Source organism: Triturus cristatus, chromosome 8 (assembly GCF_964204655.1).
Source record: "Triturus cristatus chromosome 8, aTriCri1.1, whole genome shotgun sequence".
In the NCBI taxonomy this organism is placed as follows: Eukaryota; Metazoa; Chordata; class Amphibia; order Caudata; family Salamandridae; genus Triturus; species Triturus cristatus.
The window spans coordinates 1,609,024,765-1,609,041,683 of record NC_140591.1 but is presented as its reverse complement, the minus strand read 5'-3'; the positions used below and the strand labels follow the sequence as shown (position 1 = coordinate 1,609,041,683).

At 49.3% G+C, this 16,919-nt stretch overlaps 1 protein-coding gene across 2 annotated transcripts in view; it reads right to left on the bottom strand.

Annotated features, from left to right (window-relative positions):
• The window catches only part of LOC146806326 (protein NSUN7-like), a 116,951-nt gene extending 100,481 nt beyond the window's left edge, over positions 1-16,470 (bottom strand). For both annotated transcript variants that reach the window (XM_085623527.1, XM_085623526.1), the window contains exon 1: positions 16,216-16,470. In XM_085623527.1, coding sequence (XP_085479653.1) covers positions 16,216-16,368 — 153 coding nt within the window. In that variant the 5' untranslated portion in view covers positions 16,369-16,470. The remainder of the gene's footprint in view (positions 1-16,215) is intronic.
• Positions 16,471-16,919: the final 449 nt, after the last annotated feature.

The window sequence follows — 16,919 nt, the reverse complement described above, 5'->3', positions numbered from 1 at the left end:
AAGCCTGGATGGGCAAGCAGGAGGTATTCGAAAATGTTCAATAAAAGAATCATGGTGACATCACGTTGTTTCTGCAGTGATTTTCAGAAAAATTAATGGATTAAATGTGAAATGAGGATTTTTTTTAATTATGGTTTTAGTGGTCAAAAATTGATTATTCAGCAAATAGTAGCCTATTGTGAGGAAAAAGTTTCCTGCATCTAGCAGTGTGACAGAGGGGTGCGCAAGCTTCGTGCCTTTTTGGTTTACTTTTAGAAAGTTGGCATGTTCTTACTTATCCATTCTGTGCCCCTGACTGTCCCTAGAATACACGTCTGAGTTGGATGACAGTTGTTGGGCTTTGTGAATTCATTCTAGACAGTCACACACCGGAAGCTGAGGTGTGCCCTGCATAACCTGATGGCCCATCACCAGACTTATGAGCCTTCCTGAGATAGAGTGGTGGAAGGAGCAGAAACCTGTACCAGAATAGGGCTGTGCCTATCCTCACACAAATAAGTCACCACCACATGTAGTGTGTCTGGAGCCAGGGCAATTAAGGGCAGGGTCATATGCACTACAAAGACCTTTATTTGAACTCTCCCTACTTCAAAGGCCAAAATGGGTCTAAGTACTGTAGCTCTGACACCATGTTCTCGGAACATTCTGCACTGAGGACATTTTGCCAGGAAGAAGAGCTGTTTTCCTGCCAGGAGGGACTGCCACTTAGCTGCTTGCTTTGCTGTGTTGGCCTGCTGCCTGTGGCTTCTTGCCTGGGAGTGAGAGGACTGGGTTTTTCTCTCTACATCCTGCTTTCTGAGGTTCTCCAAGGACTTGAGTTGAGCTTGTCTCCTGTTGGAAGTCTCAGGGCCATCAAAGACTTCACCCGTAGCTCCTGAGCTCCTCTGCTGGGAGCCCTATTTGCCAAGTGGTGTCAAATTTAGTTCCTGGGCCCCTGGAAGTGAGTTCTGTGCTACAAAAAGAAACCAATGGCGAGTGACTCATTAACCGGTGCCTGTCTGTAACTTTGACGCCGTGCTGCTTCGTACACCGAAGTCATGGTCCCCGCAAGATGCAATGACCGTGACTTACAATGCAGGCTCTGATGACAACGCAGCACCGCCGAAGAACCACCACTGTGGGGGTCTCGAGTACCGTGTCACTGCCATCCGTGATGCACTGCTCCAACTCCAGCACTACAGCCGTAGCCCAGTGGTTCGACCTTAACGCCGGACACCCTAAAGTCTTGTGGCTTGACATCGGGCTTCATCATTGACCCCGCACCACAGTAAGGAACCGAGGGTCATCTCGGCAACCACCGCATCAACTCCCCTGCGCCCGCAACACCTCTGAGCAGCAGTGACTCCCTGACTCTACACTGTGTCTTGGTGTAGTGTGTGTAGCGGGGCTACGCACAAACTCTGTGAAGCTCCGCTACGCCGCCGGCTCCACCCCCCCATTAATGATATAAGTTAAAAGTAATTTTTAAAAAGTTAAAAACATCTACCTGTTTACCGCGGCATCCCCGGGCTGCCCACCTCCTCTTCCTCGCACCACACGGGTACTGCTTGATAGAAGTGCGCATGTGCGTTCGCCCGTTTATGCGCATATCTCGCGAGAAATGCACGGGCGCTCGCGCATGCGCACTTCAATCAAGCAGGACCCGTATGGCGAAGAAGAGAAGGAGGGCAGCCCGGGGACACCGCGGTTAACAGGTAACTGTTTTTAACTTTTTTTTAAATTACTTTTAACTTACATCAATAATGGGGGGGTGGAGGCGGGCAGAGGGCCAGCTCCGCTCCGCTGCGGAGTGTGCGGGGATTTGCCTCCTCCGCATTCTTCACGGAATGCAGAGTAGGCAAATCCCTGCAGACTCTGCGAGCGGAGTGGAGCGCTCCGCCCATCCCTACTCTGCACCACTGCCAGGAACCAATGCATCACTTGCTTCAGTGACGCCTTACCTCTGCCATGCAATGCACTGTCTGCGATTGCCAACTTGCCGGTGACCTGCATAGCAGTAAGGAAGCAACACCAGACTTACCTCCCCCAGGGTCTTGCATCGACAATGATATCCGGCATCTGCAAGGTACAGTAGCAGGGTCTGCGTGACGCTGGTCCTTGCTCTCCGAGGCCCGGCTGACTTTGTGGAGTAGTCAACGTCAAGCGTGACCAGATAGCCCCGTGGGAGCTATTGTGTTTCTAAAAAGTAATACTCGATCTAATTTTAGAAAACTTGTATTCCGATTTGTGTATGTTGGAATATTTTTGTCATTTTGGTATTGTTTTACTCAGATAAAGATTGGCTAGTTTTCTAAGCTGGTGTGGAGTACTTTTGTAGTGTTTTCACTGTGTTACTGTATATGTGCGTAAATACTTTACACAGTGTATCTGGGGATAAGCCTGACTGCTCCGGCCAAGCTACTAAGGAGATGAGCTGCACAGGTTATTCTTAGCGTGTACCTTACTTAACCTGACTAGAGTGAGGGTGCCTAATTGGACAGGGTGCAAATTCGTACCAATGAGAGACCCTGTGTCTAACAATATGTATAAGGAGAGGTTGTAAGTGTCTGTTCTCAAAGAGCTTCTTGTGGATAATTTCAATACTTAAGGGTCTGCTATGGTCATCCCTTCAGCCCTTCATGCCTCAATGATTGACTTACCTGACAATCTCAATTGTTTACTTCTAGTGCAGGGACTTTCCTTCCTCTTCTTGTGTTTGTCCCTATCCTGCAGCACAGCTTCTTTACCATCCTTTGATTGGATGACTTGTATCTTTTCACTGCTCACATTAAGGGAAGTCGTTTTTTCTTTTTCATTCAGCAGTTCAACGGGGTGAATTAGTTTCTGGTTCTCTCCCTCTTGTGCTGCTCCCCCACTCAATTTCCCTCCCTCAATCAATTTCCCTCCCTCCTGCTCTCACTGTGTTGTTCCACCCTGCCCCCCCAGCTGCATATTAAAGCCACACAATCATAAAAAAAGAAATCCTATCTTTTAACATGTTCTGATTCATAGAACCATATAGAGAGTCAATCATATATGAATAGAACTTGCAAATGATTAGGAACGCAAATAATGCCAGAATCCATGACAGCCTCAAAACGCGTTTGTCAGTTGGGGTGAAGGAATAAAATAATTAAACCTGACTCGAGTGTGCGCTACTAACTTTGTGACAGCATGTGCAATCTTGGAACTTTTACCAAATTAAGGCCACAAAATGGCCATGGCCTCATGACGTAATTTGACGCGTGTGTCATCATGCTAGGGTCGCAGCCGCGTCAAGAAGCATACATGCACACATGACATGATGCATGCATGTGCCCCATATACATTGTATCTCTTTTTTGCCATTACTATTATCAGGCTGGAGAGGATGTGGCCTTATGGTCAGAGCTGCCGACTTTGGAGCTGGGGAACTAGACTGAAGTCACGGCGCCAGCTCAACGGCCTGTGTTTCTGGGCAAATCATTTAATCTCCCTGTGCCTAAAAAACATAAAAATGACAGTAATACATTCCAGGCACGCAATGCCCATTGGACTCAAAGGGCTTCAGCCCCCCCGTCTTGTGTCTCAGCCCGGGCTGAGACAGCTTCCCAGGCACACATACAGCCGCACCCGAGAACTTCACAGGTCTTTAAAAGACCATTTACTTGTTAACGAGGCTTTGTTGTGTTTTCACCCCTTTTTGCAGAGCTGTTTATATAGCGCGAACTTGACCCGAATCCAATCAGGTATCGGAGCGCTTTACATAGCACCAGTTACGTTACATGAGGACACACATTCATTTTTTTGTTCAGGCACGCGGAGATTAAGTGATTTGCCCAGAATCACAGGATGTTCAGCGTCATTCCCGAGACTCGAACCCAGTTCCCCTGGTCCGAGGTCGAGCGCCCTAGCCGTTAGGCCAACTCTTCTCCCATTTTTAGAGCCCCTTCATCTCCGCTCAGCATATTGCTAGAAGAATCAGGTCCCCCCAACCCCCGAAAATTTTAGTAGCCCCTCCCTCCCTCGAAATTTGGCTCTAGTTGCGCCTCTGATACATGCAGGGCTTTAAGACGCCTGGGTCTCACCGGATCTGAGCACCAGCAGTTTTTAGGTATCGCCTGAGACAGCGCATGCACTGCTCTGCGAGACATTTCGTATATGGGTTTTCAAAGTGCTACCAGACTTCGCTGGCCTAACGCTTGGATTCACGCGAGCGTGCACGCAGGCAGTCGCCATCTGCCTCCCTTCCAGCGCAATCACTGCTGTGCGCACACCACTTGCGTGCTTACCACAGAGCGCGTCCTCGCACGGCCGTTACTTTTAGGGCCGCGTAGCAAATGCTTGTTATTTCTTTTCCAATCTCCTTTAGCTTTATAACACGACAAAATTTATAGCAAGAGCTGTAACAGCGATAAAACACTGCCCTAAAAAGGGAATCCTGCTGAGCTGGCATTTGGAAAACAAGTTTCTTCTACACAACAAAAGGAAAAACAAATTGACCGAGAAGGCGTGCGTGTTTGTGTTTATTAGTCAGTTGTCGTGTCTCTGCTTTATACAAAGCTAATTTCACAGGTTTTAATACTTGTCACAGAGGTGTTTCGCATTCATCCACTACAGGAGTAAGTTAAATTCGTAAGATTTGTCAGCCTGTGTTTTTTGCTTCTCTTAGGACTGAAAATAAGACTGTGCGAAGCTCTTGTATTATTCATTGTTCAGTTGCCCTGTTCAAAAGCTGACTATTTTGCTGATCTTAAGCCGTGCGGGAACACTTTATATTTCGAAGTGCATTATCTTCCCAAATGCTGTATGTGTTTTATAGAACGTGGCAGAGTGTCAGAGCTTTCTACAGATTGAAAGTGCCAGGCAGTGTTAAGCTTTCCACTTACCGAGCCGAACCTCATAGACTGAGGCACACTGCAGTGTGTCAGTTCTTTGTAGTGAGGAGTTGTTTAGCGTAGGAGTGTTGCATTTTGTTTAGGTTGATGCGTCTCCTGAACCACTTGCATTTTCCGTGCCCCCCCACGCTCCTCTGTGGGTCCGGCAGGTTCTACTTCTTGTCCTCAGAGGGGCACCCTCCACCCCCAGAGACGGGGAGGCTGCCTGGTATCTGAGGCGGGCTCCGGAAACATAGGCCTCCTGCTCGGCACCCCCGGCCTTTCCTTTCATCCTGCCGGGGACTTCACACCTCAGTCCGGGGCATTGTCTGAGCGAGAGCAGGAACTGACGGGGCCGAGACAAAGTGCCCGCCATAAAATGCGAAAGGCAGCTATTCCTGCGTCTCTTTCTTCCTATCTGTCGCCCTCCCGTTCTTTTTTCTATATTTTCCTTCCTTTGCTTTTCATTTTTTGTCTTGTCATTTCTTTTACATGTATTGTATCTGTATATGTTTCTATGTTCTTTCTTTCCAATATTCTTTATGTATTTATCTTTCTTTGTTGCTACTTTTCTTTCTTTTATGCCATATTTCTCTCCATTGTTCCACTTCGGCTCTTCCTTGTTTCATTACTTTCTCGCATTCTCCACTCCCACTCCCACCCTTCCTCTTTTCCTCTTTCTCACTCCTTCCCTCTTTATTCGCCTCTTTCGTTATTCTTTCTCCTTTTCAACATATTCACTACCTCTTCATTTCATCTTCTTTTTCCCTGTCCGCTCTCTGTTTCGTTGTGTTCTTTAAAAAAAAAAATACATACCACACTCATACACACTTCCTTGCATCTCTTTTATGTCTCAGACGCGAAGGTGAAAGCATCATTCATCCTGTCTCCTTAATCTGGGCATTTTTACTGTTTGGGTTCTGCGCATGCTCTCTTCATATGCCAGACTATGAGAACTGCTTGTGGGGGCATGGCACCACTTCTCCACATATTCCTTCCTTCCTCGGTCCGTCGCTCCCCCTGTCTCTAGTTTTGCCCCAGGCCGTGTAAATCCCGTGGACCCTAGAATCAGGCCAGGAGCCCCTCGCCATGGCTAATCACACTGCCAGGCGGACACCGGACGCCCCTTCCTGTAGCAATAAACGCCAGCATTCTATGGGGCCATCCCTCTACTCGAGCCCAAACTCAGCATCATCCACTTCTCTATAATATAACCATGTTTCAAACCGGTCAATGTTGTGAAAAGTTCTGTTGCAGATTGTTACAGATTTGGCTGGAGACGGACTACTTTTTACCAAAGATTTCATACATGTAAAACGGTGGCACGCACCCTCTCCATTTTGCTGCCCAACTCCAAACACGCACTCACTCACTCACCAAAATTAAGAAAGAACTTTTACAAGCATTGAAAATGCAATAGGTCTCACCTTTGATTAAGTTAAAGTAATTTGCTGTGCTAATGGTATTGTGTAGCAAAGCAATAACTTAATGAAAGGCGAGACTGATTGCATTTTTAATGCTTGATTAAAGGGGGCCTAGAAATGGGTCTCTATCGGGCTCTGTTTTGTGCCCCGGTATAAGCGGTCCGTTGTTTTCCGGACTGCAGTGACAGCAGGCCCATCGACGAGCCTGCTCACACCTCACTAGTGGAGAAGTTACGGCATGATGTAATGCTAAGTGAGTGTTGTAGGGGAAGGGAAATCCTTGCTTCTTACATCTCCCATGTGTCTGCTTTTTAAAATGCAAGACTCCGAGCGCTGTTGCACATGAGGGGACCCTATTGAATAGCGCACACTGCAAATTGCCACTTCTCTTTATGAAACTCAGGAGCACAACATTGTCGTGGTGTCTCCAGGGCTTTGAGTGGAAGCTTTTTCAATATTATATACAAGCCATAGTTGCTGCTTATTATCTTATGCAACTAACAACCATTGACAAAGCCAATTGGCCTGACTTGTTGTAGGTATGATGTTACTTGTTGTATCACATATCTGGATGCAATGACAGAAACAGCAAAATACAAATCGGGCGGCACACTATGCTAAGCACAAATTTTTAGGTCTCGCTGAGTCAGCGCACATGCGCTGCTCGGAGAGACTTTAGTAGGTGAGTTATCAAAGTGCTGCTGGCTGGCGACAAGCTTGCGTTCACACGAGCGTGCACGTGCGAACCGCCAGCCTTCAGCACCATCTGTCTTTCCTCTTGCTTGTTCCCTGCCTCCGCCCCTCCCCCCGCTGCTGCGCGCGCATCCCTAGCGTGCTTTAGCGCGTCATCGTTATCACTTTCGCTTTCAGAGTGATCGTGATGACTCGCTTATACGGCCGCGCGGCGTTACTTTTACTGCTGCGCAGCCAATGCTTGTTAACAGTCTGTTGCTGTTTTTCCGGTTCAGACACACTTGAGCTGTTCTCATTCACCTCTGCACTGTGTGCTCATGTTTCTGGCGCCAAGCACTTATTACCAAACTAAAATTATTTCATTATAGTTTATTTGGCCAATAGATGTTTTTCATTACTGACCTATTGCTGATTATGGTCTTTTTTTATTATAGAACATAATTTATGAATGTGTTTAAATGTTACCTTGTTGGAACATGTTGCATTTGAAAAATATGTTCGAGTAGTCGGTCTCTCCCTTACTGCCCTAGTCACTACCACGCCCCTCAGCCAAAAATCCTGGTTGGCCTAGCGACACCTGCAGTTCAATCACTTCAACAATCCATACAGTATCACTGAGTGACACACCCAGCTGAAACCCATCAGTGACCCAGCACCATCCCATGTATCTCAGCCCTTTGTCAACACTTCCATGTCCAATGTGTTCATAAAAATATAATGCATCATCAGTGCCGGCCAGGCCTTAGTTTCTTTGCCCCCTCCATATCCTCATCCCAAGCCCCAAACAGGACCACAAAAACTTTGACCCATGAATGAAGTATTTCAGAACATGCAAACTTGGGACATAGTACACAGGGGCACTGCAAACATTGAAAATTGAAAAAATTGATGGTGGTCCTAATATACCCACTCACAGTATCTTATATTACAATGTAATTTGGGCTTCGTTCTCCATTTTTTTTTTTTAATAAAACTTTTTATTAGAGAAATCAAGATACAATAGCCAAGGGGAAGTATCCATCGATGCATACCACTGGACAGAGAGAAAATAGACATGCTACTAAGATAGGCACAAGCCCCATTTGTTGCGATGGTTGAACCATTTGCCCTCTTTTGCCGGTATCCTCCCATTTTATGATAATATTTTGAAAGCAATTTTGTCACACGTAATTTCTAATAAATTTGGCAGACTATTTGCGCAGGCTAACAAATCACATTCACTTTGAGAAAGCCCTTGGCTGAGGGAGAAAGAGCAGCAGTGAGTATTTGTCACACACTATTATTGCACTTCATGAGCAAATTGTTGCACTTTAGTATGAGCCAGAGCAATAAAGTAATCTAGGGGCATATTAACAAGCGCTTTATCTTTGCTTTTTTGGCTTTAAAAGCCAAAGAAGCAGAGATAAAAATATCGCCCTATCAACAACAGGGTGCTACATGCAAAATCGCATGTTAGCACCCTTTTCACTACGCTTCCCTTTGCATCTCTAATGAGATGCATAGTGGGCGTTCCAGAGCAAAATAATAGGAGAAATGTCGCTAAGTGACATTTCTCCTCTTATCAAGCTTCACGCTAACCGTGTTAGAGACAAAAAAGCAGCGCTAACCACAGTTAACGCTGCTTTTTTACGTCTGCTAATTTTCAGACTTAGCCATGTAATCCAATGGGAGGTGGATTACATGGCTAAGTTAGGTTAGCGTTGTTAATAACGCAATAACCAGGCGATATTATCCAGCAATAGCAGGCGTTAAAAAAATTAACGCTAAGCGCCCTTAGCGGTAATTTTCCGTGTTCCCTGTTAATATGCCCCTTATATCTTTTCATCTTGGAGTATCTAATTCATTTTTATGCGTTGTCACCCCGGTGATTTGGGCATAACCGCTGAATGTAGCGTCAGTCATTTTTTTTTAATATTTAGGAATGACAGTATTTGTTAGTTGTTACTGTGTGCCGGCGAATGAGTAATAGCTTTGTCTAGGCTAGATGTGGGTAACACCACCTTGGTCAAAAATCGCATGCCTTAAATTTATGTCTTAAATATTCGACGTATGTTTTTTATTAAAAACGTTCTTGTACTTCTGCAAGGTTAAGCCTCTCTTCCTAAGAAGCTCCACAGCTCTCTCCAGGGCTCGTTGCTACTTCTCATCTGAACCATCAATGGTGAGTTTGCTGCTGTGCGAGGCATCAGTCATTGAAGTACTTGAGCTGTGGATGCAAATCCGCATGGCATTGTTTTAAATAAACATCACTTTTTTGGTGTTAGGATTCCGAATGTAAATCATTCTCTAACTCGGTCTATTGAAAAGCATTTTTTTGATCCAAAGTACTGAAAACCTGTGCGTCACTCAAAATAGCAATATTTCCTTTTGTTATGAACTCATTGTGTACCCGTACGCTCTTGTTCAGAACCCTGAGGTCGATTTTACAACCTTCCCTCCCAGCTTCTTAAATCGCTATTAAAACAGGCGCCATCTATAAGGCGTATCATGTTGATTTCATAGCGCCTTCAAAGCCCACTTTCATTAACAATGCAGACCCACCCTGCCTAGAAGAGGGTGGATTATCACCGACAGCTTGTTTTACCAGAATGGCATTGAGTTGTACATTGATGACATGGTGAAATCCTTTCAATTTGCGTATCTTTTCACTGACGGCATCTTCATATTTGTATATGATGTGCTGAACTTTGTATTTCTGCCATTGACACTTGAGGATGTGAGCATGAATCCTCTTAACTGCTTTAATATGTCGTCTATCCGTGATATCGTCCCCATCCGCAGCTACATAAGCATGTTGCATCACACTTCTTCATTGGAAAATACATTTTACCCAGGAATACCCATTGACTATAATAGTACTCTTTTGAAATGCTTCAGGTTGTATGACTTTCAGTCTGCTGTCGGACCCCTTTGATAAGGATACCACCACCTGTGATGGTTATAGGTGAAGCTGAATCCACCACACACATGTTTCCATTCTGACTATTTAACATGCTAAGTGGTTTGTCACTGTGATTATTATTTACTCTTGAAATACGTTATCAAATGTTACCTTATATCCTCAGTGTTTTCACTCTACTCATATTTGCGACATGTCCTTTACGTCCACAGTTCTCCCTACCTTTACCCCATGTCAGACGCATCTTCAATCGCCTCTCTAGATAATTGTGGCCACATCTAGTGCATGTCTTATTATGTAATTTTAGTTACATTTGTAAGTTTCATCCCGTAGGGTGGGCTTCCCGAGGTCTATAATGGCTCGGTTGGGAGGCCCTGCATCTCCCCTCAAAAAATAAAAAATAACAAGCATTGGCATAGCCAATAGGTCTCGCCTTTGGGACCTTATAAGTGTTTAGCCATGCAACACTTGATGTTGTTGCACCAAGGATATTGTGCTGGATAACTAAACACTTAAGTTCCCAAAGGCGAGACCTATTGGCTATGCCAATGCTTGTTAGCTTATGTGTTTTCAAGCCACGCCCTTAGTTACATTGGCCACGCCCCTTTCAGAGACCCCCCAGTTTTTTCATCCCACTTAAAGCCCTGGCTGGATACATGTTATCTTGGGCAGTGTAACTGGTGCTCAAGTCAAGTAACAACAGCTTTATTTGGCAAAAATCATGTGAACTATAAAAGCAAAACTGGTGCTCATTTAAAGCGCTGCAATGCCATTAGCGCTATAAAAAAACTTTAGAAAACAAAGAAGAAGAAAAAATACTATTCAGCATCGGCAAAAAGCCGTAGCAAATCCAAAGGGTCTGCATTTGCCAAAGACAAAAGGTAGTACCTGTTGGCTTTACCAATACTCGTGTCTCATATCCTCAGGTGTGAAACTTGTTAATATAAACTCAAATGAGTTCTGTAAATCGGTGACTGTTGCCTCTCACTGCGTTTGCCTCTCACTGCGTTTGTCTCTCACCGAATGCCGAACCCGACCCCGCATCATCGCCTTCCTGCCCCCGCTGGGGCAATTTCCTTCTCAGGGTGACCCACAAACACCCCCGACTACTGTCTCGCTGAGATTCGCACTCAGTGCGCGCTCTGTTGTCCCTTGACCCCCATGCCTGTACTCAGCGCACCTCACACAATACTCGAGGTGCCCCCTGTCAGGAAGAGTGATAGCCGAGTCATTATCACTGGTTGCAGCAGTGACATACTGCGGCAGATGTCACCCGGCCTTTATTCAAGGCTTGTAAAGCAAGAGTCCCCCCTGATTCTGCAGCCCCCTCCGCCCACCAACAATGGCCGTCTGAGGGGCCGTCACTGTCTGGCGGGAGCAATAAACCCCCCAGGGTGGGTGGACTCCGGGACTCAAGGGGAGGAGGGGGTCCAGACTGACTGTCACACCAACCAACAAACACAGCTACACACAAACATCAGACCCCAGCCCACCTCACCAAACAGACACAGCTCCTCACACACAGGTCCTGCTCTTCACACACACACACACAGCTCCTCATACACAGGTCCTGCTCTTCATACACACACACACACACAGCCGCTCACACACAGGTCCTGCTCTTCATACACACACACACACACAGCTCCTCACACACAGGTCCTGCTCTTCATACACACACACACACACACACAGCTCCTCACACACAGGTCCTGCTCTTCATACACACACACACACACAGCTCCTCACACACAGGTCCTGCTCTTCATACCCACATACACACACAGCTGCTCACACACAGGTCCTGCTCTTCACACACACACCTCCTCACACACAAGTCCTCTTCTTCACACACACAGCCCCTCACACACAGGTCCTGCTCTTCACACACACACACACACACACAACCCCTGTTCCTCGCACACTGACGTCCTGTTCTTCACACACTGACACAGCCATTGCTCCTCACACACTGAGGTCCGGCTCTTCACACGCAGACACAGCCCCTGCTCCTCCCACATTGAGGTCTTGCTCTGCGCAGACAGACACAGCCCCAGCCCAGCTCACCGCATAATTCTAACTCTTAACCCCGAGGTTTGACTGATAATGCGGGGCCGTGACTCGTGCCCCGTGGGGGTGGTACTGATGGGAGCTCGTGAACAGGCGCTGCTGACACCTCGGAGAAAATAACACACCTCCTAATCCCTCCAGGCCCTTCTTTATGTAGCACTCCACCCCCACTTCCAGCCATATCCCTCTTTCTGTCTATTCACAGGGAGCAGAAGGAAGTTCACCGCTGGGTCTCCTGCTGCGCCGACAAGCTCGCCCCCCTCTGCCGTACCACCAAACAACGCCCTCTGAAGGCCGCCTGGTTCACCACAGAACTTCAAGAAGCCAGACGCTCCTGCAGATGCCTAGAGAAGACCTGGTGAAACCAGAAAACCACAGAAGCACGAAACAACCACAAGAGCGCCCTGAAGGAATACCACCAGCGCATAAGAGACACCAAATGGACCTTCATTAGAGACAAAGTCCAGACCAACGCGGCCAACGCCATGGAACTGTTCAATGTCATACAGCAGTCCATAAAACCCACCTGCGAAGCCACAGATATCACACCTTCCCAGTCTGAAGATTAAGGCCGCCGTCATCGCACCCGAACTAGGATGTACCATCAACGCCTCCCTCAGATCCGGAATCTGCCCAGAGGACTGGAAATGGGTGGATGTGAAACCCCTCCTCAAGAAACCAACGGCTGACCCAACGGACCTGAAAAACTACCGGCCAATCTCTCTCCTCCCCTTTGCGGACAAAGTAACCGAGAGACTCGTCAACGCTCAGCTGACCGCCTTCATCGAAGAGAACTCCATCCTCGATGCCTTTCAGTCTGGATTCCGCAGCAACCACAGTACCGAGACCGCCCTCCTCGCTGCCACTGACGTCATCCGCATACTACATACTACTAGACTGGGGACACACTGCGGCCCTCATCGTCCTAGACCTCTCCGCAGCCTTCAACACCGTCTCACATTGCACGCTCGCAGCCAGACTTCACGGCACAGGAATACAGCGAGCCGCCCTCGACTGGATCCAATCCTTCCTCTACGGCAGAACCCAGAGGATTCGACTCACTCCCTTCATCTCCAAACCCACGGAAATCAACTGCGTAGTCCCCCAGGCGTCATCACTCAGCCCAACGCTCTTCAACATCTACATGGCCCCCCTCGCCGCCATCGTCAGACAGCACGGGCTCAGCATCGTTTCCTACGACGACGACAACACCCAGCTCATCCTCTCACTCACAAAGAATCCCGAAGACACCAGACTCTGCTTCCAGGAAGGAATGAAGAACGTGGCAGCCTGGATGAAAGACAGCTGCCTGAAGCTCAACTCAGAGAAGACCGAAGTCCTCATCCTCGGACCCTGCACCTCTGCCTGGGACAACACCTGGTGGCCCGCTGCCCTCGGAAGCCCACCCACCCCTACGGACCACGTCCGGAACCTCTGCATCATCCTTGACTTCTCCCTCTCTGTGAACCGCCAGATAAACGTTGTCGCTTCCACGAGTTTCAACTGCTTTCGCATCCTTCGTAAGACCTTCAAATAGTTCTCCCCCTGACTGCAGAAGGACCATCACCCACGTGCTCATAAGCAGCAGACTGGACTACGGCAACGCCCTCTACGCCGGAGTCAACAGAACTCTTCTACACAAACTCCAAACCATCCAGAAGGCCGCAGCCAGACTCATCCTCGGGACACCACGTCACAAACACATGCCTCAACACCTGCAAGACCTCCACTGGCTCCCCGTCAAGAAGAGTGTCACTTTCAAACTCCTTACCCACGCCTACAAATCCCTCAACAACATCGGACCCAAATACCTCAAAAAGAGAGTATCCTTCCACGTACCCAAGAGGAACCTCCGCTCCGCCGACCTCGCCCTGGCAGAGGTCCCCCGCATCCGGAGAAACAGAACAGGTGGGAGAGCCTTCTCCTACATTGCAGCCAAGACCTGGAACGAGCTCCCTGTGAACATTAGACACTCCCCGACCCTGCACACCTTCAGAAAGGACCTCAAGACCTGGCTCTTCAACTGATCCAGAGCCATGTTTTTTCCCCTTCCCCGGCGCCTTGAGACCCTCACGGGTGAGTAGAGCACTATATAAACCCCTGATTGATTGATAAACACACACTTTGGGATAGTGAGTACCAGCACTTCTCAATAACAAACTCACACTCTGGGACAGCGAGTACTAGCACTTCTCATTAACAAGCACATATTCTGGGACTGTGAGTGTGAGCACGTCTCAGTAACAAACACACTGTGGGACAATGAGTACCAGCACTTATCATTAACAAGCACATATTCTGGGACAGTAAGTACCAGCACTTCTCAGTAACAAACACACACTTTGGGATAGTGAGTACCAGCACTTCTCAGTAACAAACTCACACTCTGGGACACCGAGTACTAGCACTTCTCATTAACAAGCACAAACTTTGGGACAGTGAGTACCAGCACTTATCTTCTCAGTAACAAACTCACACTCTGGGACAGCGAGTACCACCACTTCTCATTAACAAGTACATACTCAAGGACAGTGAGTACCAGATCTTTTCAGTAACCTACACAGACTCTGAGACAGTGAGTACCAGCTCTTCTCAGTAACAAACACACACTCTGGGACAGGGAGTACCACTCTTCCCCGGGACAGTGAGTACCACTCTTCTCAGGGACAGTGAGTACCAGCACTTCTCAATAATAAACACACACTCTGGGACAGTGAGTACCAGCACTTCTCAGAAACAAACACACACACACACCCTGGAACAGTGAGTACCAGCACTTCTCAGAAACAAACACACACTCTGGGACAGTGAGTATCAGCACTTCTCATTAACATGCACATATTCTGGGACAGTGAGTACCAGCACCTCTCAGTAACAAACACACACTCTGGGGTAGTGAGTGCATGCATGTCTCAGTAACATACACACACTCTGGGGTAGTGAGTATGAGCACTCCTAGATTTCCATTTTAAGAACTGACCCCAGATACTCACAATTTACCTTCCCAGAGACACTTCCAACAACCTCTAACTCTGGTATTACCCCACGCTTCCTGCCTCTAAGTTCTAATACCGAACCCCCCTTCGCCCGCCCACCCACCCGGGCTCACAGCTCATAATACTCCCTGGTACTACCCCCACCCACCCGGCCTCACAGCTCTCCATACGCCCTGGTACTACCCCCCACCCACCCGGGCTCACAGCTCATAATACTCCCTGGAACTACCCTCCACCCACCCGGACTCACAGCTCTTCACACTCCCTGATACTCATAACCACCAACCCACACTCACTGCTCTCCAGACTCCCTGGTACTCACAGCTACCCACCCGGACTCACAGCTCTCCATACTCCCTGCTACTACCCCCCCCACCCACCCGGACTCACAGCTCTCCATACGCCCTGGTACTACCCCCCACCCACCCGGGCTCACAATTCTCCATACTCCCTGGAACTACCCCCCACCCACCCGGACTCACAGCTCTTCACACTCCCTGATACTCATAACCACCAACCCGGGCACACTGCTCTCCAGACTCCCTGGTACTCACAGCTACCCACCCGGGCTCACAGCTCTCCATACTCCCTGCTACTACCCCCCACCCACCCGGACTCACAGCTCTCCATACTCCCTGGTACTACCCCCCCCCCCCCCCACCCGGACTCACAGCTCTCCATACTCTCTGGTACTACCCCCCCCCCCCCTCCCCCGACCCGGACTGACAGCTCTCCATACTCCCTGGTACTACCCCCAACCCACCCGAACTCACAGTTGTTCACACTCCCTGATACTCATAACCACCAACCCGGGCACACAGCTACCCACCTGGGCTCACAGCTCTCCATACCCCCTGGTATTCACACCCACCCGGGCTCACAGCTCTTCATACCCTCTAGTACTCATAGCCACTCAACCGGGCTCACAGCTCTCCACACTCCATGGTACTCACAGCCACCCACACGGACTCACAGCTCTCCATACTCCATGGAACTCACAACCATCCACCCGGGCTCAGCGCTCTCCAGACGCCCCGGTACTCACAGCCACCCACCTGGGCTCACAGCTCTCCGTACTCCCAGGTACTCCCCCACCCACCCGGGCTCAGAGCTCTCCAGATGCCCTGGTACTCACAGCCACTCACCCGGGCTTCACAGCTCTCCGTACTCCCAGGTACTCACACCCACCCGGGCTTCACAGCTGCCGTATCTTTCACTCACTGTACTCGGAGCATCCCCGGCATTCACGGACCCTCAGCCCCCACCCGCCACCCCCCACCGCACCCCCCTGTACTCACAGCGCAGGGCACACACCGCTGCCCGGAGCTGACCCCGACTCTCCCGGGAGCTGCTGGCTGCGGGCGGGGGCTGCTCTGCCCCGTACTCGATCCTGCTGTCCTCCCTCCTCCGAAGCGCCTGGAAGAAGCGGGCAGCCCCCCGGTACAGCCCATCCCCGGGGGCACCGCTCTGCCCCGGGCTCATGGCTCCTGCCTGCTGGGGCACCAGCCGGCTCTGAAGAGGAGTGAGGCTGGCACTGGTGAGGCTGCGGGAGGGGAGGGAGAGGGCAGGACCTGAGGAGGGAGGGCGGGCGGCCCCATCCAACCCCGTGTGTATCCAAGCCAAGGAGCAGCCTCTCACGGGACTGTGCCCCCTCCCCTTGAGTGTTCCCACCTACAGTAAGGACCGGAGCCCCCCACTTTATGTGGGTTCGAGGACCGCCCACAGTACTGGCCTGTGCCCCCTCCCTATGTGTGTCCAGCCCCACCTACAATAAGGACCGGTGCCCCCACTTTATGTTAGTTCAAGCACTACCCCTACAGTACTGACATGTGCCCCGCCCGCAGCCCCTTGTGTGAGCAGCCCCACCTACAGTAAGGACCGGAGCCCCAATGGGGTTCGAGCACCGCCCCACAGTACTGGCCTGTGCCCCCTCCGTATGTGTGTCCAGCCCCACCTACAATAAGGACCGGAGCCCCCACTTTATGTGGGTTCGAGCAACGCC